The sequence below is a fragment of the Rhineura floridana genome, chromosome 6 (assembly GCF_030035675.1).
Source record: "Rhineura floridana isolate rRhiFlo1 chromosome 6, rRhiFlo1.hap2, whole genome shotgun sequence".
NCBI lineage: Eukaryota > Metazoa > Chordata > Lepidosauria > Squamata > Rhineuridae > Rhineura > Rhineura floridana.
This window is the reverse complement of record NC_084485.1, coordinates 125,111,941-125,124,021: the sequence shown is the minus strand read 5'-3', so window position 1 is coordinate 125,124,021 and position 12,081 is coordinate 125,111,941. Positions and strand designations below refer to the sequence as shown.

Sequence of the window (12,081 nt, the reverse complement as noted above, 5' to 3'; positions counted from 1 at the left end):
GATATAGAATAATACTGTTTCCAGTTAGAATGCTGCTTTCTAACATCTTAAGAACAAGCTAAACATAGCTTAAGATTGGTTATTGCAAAAGTCTGTTCTAACCAATTAGGTTAGAATATTGTATAGATTTCAAAGGAGTTAAATTTTTCAATTGCAGCTTTGCTACCTTTTCATTCTTCTCTAATAAGTGAATTCTCTTCAGTTACCACACTAAATGTCAAGGTACTTTTTACCTTTGTCATCCAGTTTCCCAAAATTTACCAACCTGGTATTTTTTTTTACTCATACCTACTTCAGATGCTGTGTGTAAAGTGAGTTTATGTTGTCAGTGGGTTCTTTGATTATGATTAATAGAAAGTTGGAAGTGGGACAGGTTTACAATAATGGCTATCATCAGATTGCTGGGCAGCTCTTAACCAATTTTAAGAGATTTTATTCTGAACAATCCTTTCTTTAGATGTGTGTAGTGAAGATTGGTAATGGAATTACTTAAGTATCTTGTATGTATTCATATTCTAGCCCTTACCAAATGGCTGCTTCATATATTATATGAAAGAGTTTATTGAATGATCTTATCACTTAATAAAAGTCTACTCCATTGATGCAGACCTGAACTTACAAAATCTGAACAGGGTGGTTCAGGACAGATGCTGTTGGAGGTCGCTGATTCATAGGGTCACCATAAGTCATAATAGACTTGAAGGCACATAACAACAACAAACAAACTCCATTGATGAGTGTAGAGCTCACTTGAAATAAATGTTTACCTATGCTGATACTGGGCTGATAAGTTGCTATATTTAACATGGTAAGCTAGCATATCATAAATACAATTTTGTGAATCACCCCATATATCTAGCCTCAATCAGTTTCTTGAAACTGCTTGTAAATAATTGGCGTCCATTTAGCTAAACTGTTCAATCACAGGATTTTGATTATAACTTTTATGATAAATATATTTTTACCTCTTTTACAAATCAGTACAACCCTGAAGCACAAAGTTTGGCTTTCTATATCTTCCTGGTATTTGAATTGGTAGAGGAAAATCAAGTAACTAGAGTTGCAAATAGGATACTAAGACCAGCCTCTGAAAAATATTATCTTCCTCTTGTGCAATATACAGAAGCCACACATGATGCCAGAGTTTTCAGACAGGCTATGCTGAACTAGATTGTATTATGCTGCTTATTAATGGGCTTATGGATGAAAAGAAAGTAGGGTTTAAAAGAGAATTAGACTGATTAATGAAGGATAAGGCTACCAGTGGCTACTAGCCATGATGGTTACGTCTGTCTCTTTGGAGGCAGTATGCTTCTGAATACCAGTTGCTGGAAACTGCAAGAGGGGAGAGTGCTCTTGTCCTCAGTTCCTTCATGCAGGCTTCCCATAGGCATCGGGTATGCCATTGTGAGACTAGAATGCTGGACAATATGGGTTGATCCAGGCAGGCTCTTTTTCTGTTCTTAGGGTTGTAGAAGAATCAAACTATCCATATCTACTTTCATCTTTTTTTTTCCAATTAATTTTTATTCAAGTTTTCAAAATCAAGACAATACAAAAAGAAAAACACAAATTAAAACTAATACAATAAAAAGAAAAAAAAGAAAAAAACTATTGACTTCCAATTTGTCGTAGTTCAGCTATAGGTCTATAATATATAACAAACCTGTCTCTTGATAAATTATAAAATCACCTTCCTCCAGCAGTTATCTTAGTTGGTATCAAATCTCATTAACATCATATAATTTTATTCTTCTACAAAAAGTCAAAGAGAAGTTTCCAATCCTTGAGATATATGTCCATCAATTTTTTTCTAGATAGACATGTCAATTAATCCAACTCTTCAAGTCTATTAAATCCAGTAATTTCAAATCGCTCTTCTTCCTTTATCTGTGTTGATTCCATCTTCCATCTTTACGCACCCAATAATCTTGCTGTCATAGTCATATAATAAGAGTCCGATAGGGATTTCCTTCATCACAAATATTTTCTTGCCATCATTTCCGAACGTATCACTGAAGTATTGTTGCAGAACCGCATCTCTGTTCCTCTTTTTTACAGAATGCACTAGCACATCTCTTGAAGGGTTTTTCATTGTCACAAAACAGGAATTAATTCTGTAGACTTTCTCCATTTCAAGTTCCATCAAATCCTTCCAGTCCATGAATTTTTTCGACCCGATGATATCTTTATCTCCAATCTCTTCACCAATTCCTTCAGGGACAGCGCTGAATTCCAAACAGTAATATTTGTCTCCAGGATCCATCACAGCCAGGAAATCCAAATCTTTTGCCAAGACCATATTTAATCCAATCTCCAGGGCTTGAACCTTCCCTTTAATTTTTCTTTCATCCTTTTTTAATTTTCCAAATTTATCTTTGTTCTCCTTTCTCATAGAATCCTGAATTTCTTTCAGCTCCTGTCTCATTTCGCCAAATTCACTTATCATCACTTGTCTGTTATGTCTGAGTTCTTGTTTTGTTAGCTTAATCTCATTCATTATTTTCTGAAACATATCTAAAGAGAAAGTCCCTTCTTGTACATCCATGATCTCAACCACCTTCTTGATTGTCATTCTTAAAACCAAAAAAAAAAACAATCCCTTCAATTTCCAATGTCCCAAGCAAAGAACAGTTTATTTCTTTATCCAGTTACAAAGGAGTTAATCTTTCAAGCCAGCTGACGTCACCCTCTAGACAAGACGAACTGCCTTATCTCTTGTATGTCCAAAAGTGCCAAAACAACTTTAATTCACAGCATCCAAATAATTAGTAGCAGGAAGAATGAGCAGATTCGTAAAAAAAAAAAGAGTAAACTGGAAAAAATAGTCCCAGACATATATTACTCAAAAATCTTATAAATCAAAAAAAAAATTCTCTTTAAATTAGAAACCCCTCAGCCGTTTGTAATCTTTATAATGCTGAATTCCATGCCAGCTTTTTGCAATAAAAATAAAGATAAATTATTTCTATTTTCTTCCCCTTAGCTCCGTGAATAAAAGAGAAAGCTATGACTCACCCAGAGTTTCTTAATTGCTGGTTCTTTGACAAATCTCTTTAGCTGTATTGATAACAAAATAATGAGAAAAGACAGGAGAATGCTTGCCTGTTAATCCGTTTTTCTTCGAAGAAAAAAAAACGGCTCACTTAATCAGTTGAGCTGGTTGGAAATCCTAGCTCCGTCCGAGCTGCTGGAAGACCTTCTTTCACAGAATTCCAGCCTCCAACAAACACAACAAAGCTCTGTGGAAAATCTCTATGTTTCTTCCTTATCCGGAAGAAATTTTCCCCAGTCAAAAAGCCCTTCTGACTGGTTTTAAAACTGAAAAAGTTTCCACCAAGACGGGAGCCCGTCCCAGAGGCAGCACAGGCGGAGCGATCCTCCTGGGAAATCCCATATCTACTTTCATCAATGTGCAGCTGAATTGAAGCTGAGCATATAGTTTTCACAGCCTTGACTCTTTATGATGATATACTTTATACATCTTGCATTGGCATCACAGAACTCTGTTCCACCTTCACCTTCCCACCAAAAATCCTATTTGTAGCGTCCTTCTACATTGGGGAGTCTGTGACATGGGTAGCTAGCAATGCCAGTGAGCAAGGGCCCTTCATCTGATGACAGGCAGGCAGAATAACTTCAGCATTCTGCTACTTAACTTGCAGCCCTCTAATTTTATCTTGCCACTTACGTTTTTTAAAAAATTGCAACATGCCCATTCTCTTTGGAATAGAATTAGGCCATGATTTGTAATTAAAGGTTAAACGTTCAATGCATTTTTCATTGATATTTCGTTCCTATAAATATAACAAATGTGATAATTCAAAGGTTTAAGTTAGTATGTGCTTGATGCATGATGCAACTTTTCTGTTGTAGTACTGAAAATAGGTATTCTCCCTCAGAGGGGAGGACATCCTGAAATGAGTAACTTATCCTCTTGCAGAGGCAGAACTGTCATGAGGCTTTTTACAGTTCTTCTGGGATGTGCTTCCTCAGCCTTTTTTAAAAAAGCAAGTTGTTTAGAGATTTATTACTATATTAAGCAGTACAGTAGGGGCCCGCTTTATGGCGCTTCACTTTATGGCGCTTTGCTAATGCAGCATTCTCAATTAGACACAATTAGACTAAAGCCCCAATCATACGGCGCTTGTTCCGCTTTTACGGTGGCTTTCGGGGGTCGCGCACCATTCTATTCAATGAGTTCGACTTTTCAGCGGTTTTTGCTTTTCAGCGGAGGTCTGGAACATAACCCGCCGTATGAGTGGGGCCCTACTGTATATATTTTTTATGATTAAATAAAATAATAAATTGTCCTGCATTTTCTGACTTGGCAAGACTGATTGCTGCTCCTCAGAACTAAGCCTTCAGAGGCCTAGGGTAGATTTCTTTTCCTTTTCCTTCCTAACTATTATTTATTATGATTTATTGTATTTGTTAATTGCTTTATATAAAAAGTCTCAAAGTGGGTTAACCACAAAATAAGTAAATAACAAATTGAGTAAAATAAATAAAAAGTCAGATTAACATGCCTTACAATACAAAATACCTGAGATGCTCATCTGGCAATGCAGTAAGAAGCACAAATCCTCCCCACACACACACACACCAAAAGATGAGCAGCACAGTAGAGTGTATCATTTAGGCAGTTTGTGTATACAGCTGGGAGCTGTAATATAGCCTGCTGACAATACTGAAAAACTTTGCCTTCACCAAGCTGTCAAAAATGATCACTATTGGAAGAAGGGCCCTTGCTCACTGGCATTGCTAGCTACCCATGTCACAGACTCCCCAATGTAGAAGGACGCTACAAATAGGATTTTTGGTGGGAAGGTGAAGGTGGAGCAGAATCTGTTGTCCTCATATTTCACTGTTGTCATAAGCTCTGTGGGAGTTTGGATCTGTCTTCCCTCTACCCCATCATAGAAGATTTTCTAGATTTTATATTTGGTCCAAAACTTGGCAACTTCAATGCCTAGGAGAAGTGAGAAGTATAATAAAAAGGATTGCACCATTGCTGCTTGAACTTACTTTGGTCTTGGACAGCCCTCTTACTTTTGTTCCAGGGTTAAGTACTGATACTGCTAATGTAACTACTCCAAGCACTAGGGGATCAGTAATTCCACTGGTAGCTCTGAGAACCACTCCAGAGTATGGATGCAGTACCATTCTTTTCTTGTCTCTGATTAGGGAAGGTCTCCTCTAACCTGCCCACAGAACGATCAGGCAGCTTCCTGTTCTCCTGTTCCTTCCAAACAGGGCCATGAACTGTCATGTCTCCCATCTTTATTCCTCTTGATACTGACTACTTGACAGCTGATTTTCTAACTGACAGAGGAGGGAGAGATTTAGAAGGTAGTGAGCCCCAGTCAGATAGGTGGCTATGTTGCCAGAGGCAGTACAAGTCTTGGATCTGTAGCCTCACAGAATTTCAGAGGACACACAGTCTTACGTCAAGAGTGATAGGAAAAGTAACAGGATCAACCCACTGAATTTTCATGATTCTTCCAGAAGAGAATTATAAGAGCCAGTAGGACCACCTGAGATCAGACAAGAGTACCCCTAATATTGTTAAAAACAATGACTTGCTCCAAGAGCTATGGATTCTCCCTTAACTGTACTTTTTGTGGGGGTCATACTCCTGAAGGACATATTCAGATTACTTTAAAAAACAGGAAAAGAGAATAAAGGCTGCATTGCCCAAAGTTTGCGAAGCCACAGGCATGGCCACCAGAACTGCCTCAGCAACGCCTTATATAATCTGGACTAAGAAGCTCTTAGCAAAAAATATTCAAGACTACAGCATGTCTGAAAACAAATATTTAAATTATAAGGTTGCTGCCTTCATGATAGCCTCCTGCCTAGATGGTCTCACATTCTTGACTAAAATGATGACCAATATGGTGGTGGTCAGGTGTAAAATATGGCTTAAGTACTGAAATGTAGATGCTCAGGGTGGTATTCAGTTCTAGTCTTACTCAGAGTAAACCCATTGAAGATAATGGCCATGACTAACCTAATTTCATCAGGTTTACTCTGAGTCGGATTTAGTTGAATACAACCCTAAGTCTGCATCTGATCCATGTATGTTCATTTTTACCTGGTCATGGAAATTCCAGACAGGTTGGAATCTGAAACTGCTAGATCTCAATAGGATTTACTTTCATGTCCTATTTGCCCACTACTAATAAGGTTTCTCTTGGAATAAACAGGTGTGAAGTCTTTTTTGGAGTGACCAGAACATTTTGAAGGCACAGTATCTCTTCTTAAGTTGTGCTTCTGTTCTTGTATGACGTGTAGCAGCTTCAGGAGCGCCAACTTGGTTTTGTGCATCTTTCTCCTCTAATCAGATCTGATCCTGAGTTGCAGTTCCTCATTGTTTTAACTCGGTCAAGTTGAGATCTGACTGGTCATGTCTGTCTTTTTCAAGTTGGTTCATGCTTGCTTATTGATAGGTATTGTGCCTCCGTTCTTCCTAATCTTTGCTAGATTTCAATAAGTAGGGTATTTTCCTTTCAGTCCTGTTTACTCACTGTTGATGAGAAACAATTGTAGAGGAACAATTGAGGAACTTCCAGTTAAATACCCCTATGTAGTTAACCTCCTTATATGTTGTTATTGAGTCTCCCCGCCTTTGGGTTACATGCCTGAGACATCTCCCTCCACTATGGATTTCTGGAGCTAAAACAAATACAGCTTAAAGTTTTTGACCTCCCCTTTTTTCTTTAAAACAATGCATAGTAATTAGGTATGCTCAGAAAGCAGAAATTTAAAAAACTGGTTGGATTTTTCTTTTTACAAAATAAGTTGACTGAGTGCTTGCTTCTACCAAAAATAGCAAGGTAAGTTAGCAAAAGCATTCTAGCAAACTCATGAGCAAGATGGAAAAGAAAGCAGATCAATGCTTCCTTCTTCCTTAGATAATTTGCAGTAGGGTTTTTGGTTTTACTTTTGTTATAGATTGGTTTCTTTAAAGTATGCCCTGTATTTTGAGCTTGTTGTCTAGCCAGCAGCTGTGGTGTCTTTGGCTGCCCCTTTATAACATGGGGAAAGAGAGCTGGATAAAGTTGTGTGGGTTTTAGAGTCTAGCCACATCACACAGTATCCGTTACCACTATTACATAGCTCAGATTCCCAGCGTTCACCTAAAAGAAGAGTAAGTCTGTAGCCCTTCTAGAAACCAAGATATGAGGCAAAATGTGCAGGCACTATTCTACCCAGTCATTTCGTGAGATCTGTTACAGGTGTATTGCTGAGAGGAGGCTTTTCAGGGTATATGAGAGATGCATTTTTGTAGGATTAACTTGGGATAGGAAAAGTAGACGGACAAATAGTGCAGTTTAATCACTAAGTATTGATCACTAAGGCTGTAGGCCTAGGCACACTTACCTTAGAGTAACTCCACTGAACACATAAGTACCATAAGTACATTCCTTCAAAGAAAGAATATTTTGCAATGCATCCTTTCTTTCCTAGGTGTGTGTTGGGTATAAGAAAACAAGAGTCCTGCTGGATCAAATCAAATGTTTATCTAATCCAGCACCTTGTTTCCTAGGTTATGAGGACAGTAGACCTCTTCTGCTATTGTACCATACCTCCTGATAGTTGGATTTAAGCTGTTCATGATCCAGGAGGTAGCATATAGCCACCATGACTAGTAGCTACTGATAGCCTTATTTTCCATGAAATTGCCTAATCCCCTTTTAAGTGCTTCAGGTAATCAATTGTAATGAGTGTTCAAATTTAAAACCTGATAATAGCCAGGCTCCTACCTTTTGTAGGACAGTATTATTGCATTCTTCACTTAGATTTTAATGCATTATTTCTATTAAATCTTAGGAAATAAGTGGACATTTTGTTAACTATTCTCTACATTATGATAAGCATTCTCTGTTTCACTGGTACAGTCTTTGTTTCTAATCTAAATGCTTGTTTCTCAGTTGCCATTCCCCCCGCACAAGTAATTGGTTTCACCTTCTAGCAGCTATTAATATGTGCTTTTTTCTGTTTGTTAATTGTGATCATATCCCTTTTTCACAACATAAATCAACCATCTCATGTTGAGAGGCAGATTAAGATAGCAGTCTGAATTTTGAACAGTACTTTTTAGTATCATTTAAGGATTCTTAAACTTCTGTCATACTATGCTATCTAGCAGAAAACAAAAGGCAAAGGCAATATAATGTCTGTTTGAAAAGAACAGGGTCCTTGCAGTGGTAGACCATGTTCTTTTACTACTTAGGTTGAATTAATGCAGGTTTTTGTAAACATCTGAGAGGTAAAGCACTTCATTCTTTCCCTTGACTTGAAATTGAGCATAGATATAAGACTTACAGCCAAAGGGGTTTATTTTGTTTAATAAGAATTTCCTGCCCTCAGAAGAACTCCTCTTTGTCATTGATCTGGACATAATTCCTGACTGGAGACAGGCCAACCCACAATAGTGACTTATGCAGAGACTCAGCTTATTCCAGTAGATCAGAAGTTTACATCTCCGTGAGCGTCATTCAGGTGTTCTGTGGTGTCTGTAAAAATACAATTAAAAATCATATATCACCTAGCATGGCATGTTACAGTTGCTACAGCAGGCAAAAGTGGTCAGCCAAGACTCTCAGGAATTTTCAAGTTGTCCATGAGAAAAAAAGTTTGGGAACAGTTGATCTAGATTGCACCACAACAGAGATGGAGCAGGTCTCCTTACCCCATGAAGCAGTGAAGGTTGATTCAATGAAAGCAAGACCAGAACAGTAAATTATGCACAGATATAGTGACCAAATTCCTTTCTTGTTGGATGACTATCTTTGGGATTATCAGTGCTTTTACTTATTTTTAGAAGTGTGCTACCAAATATCTCATGGCACGTTAGGGTTTTCAAGCACATAGTTTGGGATAACAAAATGGTTATCAGTTACTATACAATGATTCTTGCTTCTCTGTGCATCAGCCAATTATGTAATGGATACAGGAAAAAATCAATGGTAAGTTGACTCGCCAAATATTACTGGACTCTGAGGAAGCACTGTAGCAGCTACAGTTTTTCCTCAGTTATCTCCTTTTTAAAATTTTGGTTGAAAGATAAATTACTCCTTTCACATATTGATTTGGAAACTGTATGCATGCACAAATTGTATTTTTCTTGATGAGTTTATAATAAATAGGGTAGCTTTCAGATATGAAATGAATTATAAAAAATGTCTTTCAGCCAATGGTAACGACAACAAGAAATTCAAAGGTGAAGATAAAATGGATGGGGCTCCTTCTCGTGTTCTTCATATCAGGAAATTACCAGGGGAAGTGACAGAAACAGAAGTTATTGCTTTAGGCTTACCTTTTGGTAAGGTAACCAACATTCTCATGCTGAAAGGAAAGAACCAGGTACTTTCTAATTTTGTCTTACTATCTTAGTATAGAAAACATCTACCTACCAAACAGCCGAAATATCCCATCTAACTTGGGTGGGGTCGTATCCCAGCATTGGAGCCGTGGAAAGAGATATATTCCTATACTGTACTAGCAAGGCCTTGGAAAATATTTCAGAGAGAGGGGTGTGTGTGTGTGTGAGAGAGAGAGTGTGAGTGAGTGAGAGAGAGAGAGAGAGAGAGAGAGAATATATAAAAATAACAGCCTTCTGTAGGGGTGAGATAAAAAGTCAGATCTGAAACATCAGTATACAATGATTTAACATCTCTTTTTGTTTTTCCAGCACTTACTTAATCCTATCTCTTGCTGTTGTGTAGCAGAAATAGGTTTCTGCGCACAATCTAGTCAAAGTTAACCACATGTAGTTCACATGTTGATTTTAGTGGGAAAGAATTGTGGACATTCTAATTCTCCCATTGGAATTAGTGATAGTGCTAAACTTTGAAATGGTGAACGCAAAGGTGTCTCCCTTCCCTCCCCAACAAAAAAACCTTCCTGCATTGAGCACAGAACCATTTAGGTCTGATCAAGAAGGTCTTGATTCTGTATGATTATGCCCCCTTACCATTCTCACTTGTCCCAAGCTTACCTTTGTTAGAGAGATGTTCTACCAGCACAATGGCCTTCTGGTACTAGGAGCTACCTTCCCTGTGTTTTGTGGCATGAGTAGATGTTTCTGCAGATGCTTACAATAATGTACAAGCCTTAGGTTTAAGTCCTCTTCTACTGTCACCACCTCATGAGCAAAAATGTGGACAGGGACAAGAGCAATGGCCTGGGCTGTGGCCCAAACAAAATCAAGCCCTTATTTGGTTGAGCCCTATGAAACTCTCCCACTGTGAAGAGCCTGCCTGATGTTACACATTAGGAGATACCATGAGCCAACACTTCGAGAAGGAGAAGTCAGTGGTTTTTCTGTTTTATCTCTGTATAACTCTCTCCTTAGTAGCTTATTTTTCCTGCTGCTCCTGACTCTCAGGGAAAGTAATTATTAAGGAGAGAGACAAGCAGAGATCAGCTCTTCCTTGCCCTGTCTCCATTTTCTGTGCCTATAGAGTAAGAGGGAGAGTAACCCCTAGAATTCTCAGCAGCCAGAGCCAAGCTGTTCTTTTGCCTTACCATATGATATCAGGTTCTTAAATTTGGCTTGATGATTGTTTTTCTTTGTAATCCTGGTTAATGCACTGTCCTCTCAGTTTACATCTGATATTTCTATTTTGTGTTTTTAAACGTGTGTCTTTCAAGGTGTTTTATGAAAAGCGTATGTTTTGCTTTCTGAAAACTAATTTTGTATCTGAAAACATTAAATTTGAATAAACTGAATTTTTTCTTACCTTAAAATCCAATAGTACTTTGCCAAATCTAGTGTAACAAAGTAAGATTATAGTTCTGCTATGTTGGTAAAAAGAACATGAAGACTTTTGAGGAGTTTCTCTTGTCACCTTAAAATGGAATCGCACATAATACCCCACACTAAGTATGCTTACTCAGAAAAAAGTCACACTTAGGCTGCAATACAAACCTCCTTTGTGCTGGGCTGGCGGGTGGGAGCTGGATTGGACAGAGGTGTCCTGCAGCCTAGCTCTACTAGCTTCTGTCTGCAGAGTGGCATGAATGTCACCCCACCATCATGGGCTTTCCTGTTCCACCCACCACACATGTGGGTGGAAGTACTGCAGGCAGAAAGTCCCAAAATAGGTTGCACTGGGGCAGTGAGGAGCTGAGTTGACATAAGATCTGCTGGATCTCAAGCTGGCCCCGCTGCTGTCCCTTGACAGCATCAGTCTCAATTGGCCTCAGTCACTATGTAAGCTCCAGGCTGGGTGCAATAATTTGCCTGCCCACCTTCCACCCCAGCCAGAGTGACCAACCGGGCTGTGGATACAGTGGTGGGTCTGTCAGGCCATACCGCTGCCCAGATAAGGTTTGGATCTTTGAGCTACAGTCGCAGGGATTACTTCTTATGAGTGACACAGACAGACAGACCTACAGAGACTTCAGATGAAATTGATAAATGTGATTGATTTGTTCAAAGAGCTAAATGTGATTGATTTGTTCAAAGAGCTTCATTCTTGGAGAATGAAGATGAGACAAGTGTTAGCTTTTTTTCATACAGACTTAGTGCCTTGCAAAAGTAATCAGACTCCTGACCAATACTCTCATATTACTGAATTACAAATGGTACATTGTGATTTTGTTCTGAATGATACTTTATTTTGAAACACTGAAACTCAAAATCAGTTATTGTAAGGTGACATTGGTTTTATGGTGGAAATGTTTGTAAGAAACATAAAAAAACTGAAACATGTTTCTTGCATAAATATTCAACCCCCAGACATTGATGTTTGGTAGAGCCACCTTTCACTGCAATAACAGCTTTAAGTCTTTTGGGGTAGGTATGTACCAGCTTTGTACACAGTGTTGGAGGGATTTTGGCCCATTCTACAAATGTACCATTTGTAATTCAGTAATATGAGAGCATTGCTCAGGGGTCTGATTACTTTTGCAAGACAACTAGGAAATGTGATGTGTCTTGTGGTGCAAGGTTCTTGAGGATGTTCTTGAGCAAGAGGCCTGAAGAACGCTTTCTGCTGACTAGTGTTTTTACATATTTATTGGAGAATGCAGTGAAAGAGCACTTAACTCTTTAACCAACTGAAAGAC

The 12,081-nt window shown here is 38.4% G+C and overlaps 1 protein-coding gene across 6 annotated transcripts in view; it reads left to right on the top strand.

The window, feature by feature from the left end:
- Positions 1-12,081, top strand: part of PTBP2 (polypyrimidine tract binding protein 2) — an 89,652-nt gene that overhangs the window by 28,592 nt on the left and 48,979 nt on the right. For all 6 annotated transcript variants that reach the window (XM_061633720.1, XM_061633719.1, XM_061633718.1 and 3 more), the window contains one exon: positions 9,200-9,372. In XM_061633720.1, the coding sequence (XP_061489704.1) occupies positions 9,200-9,372 (173 nt within the window). The remainder of the gene's footprint in view (positions 1-9,199; positions 9,373-12,081) is intronic.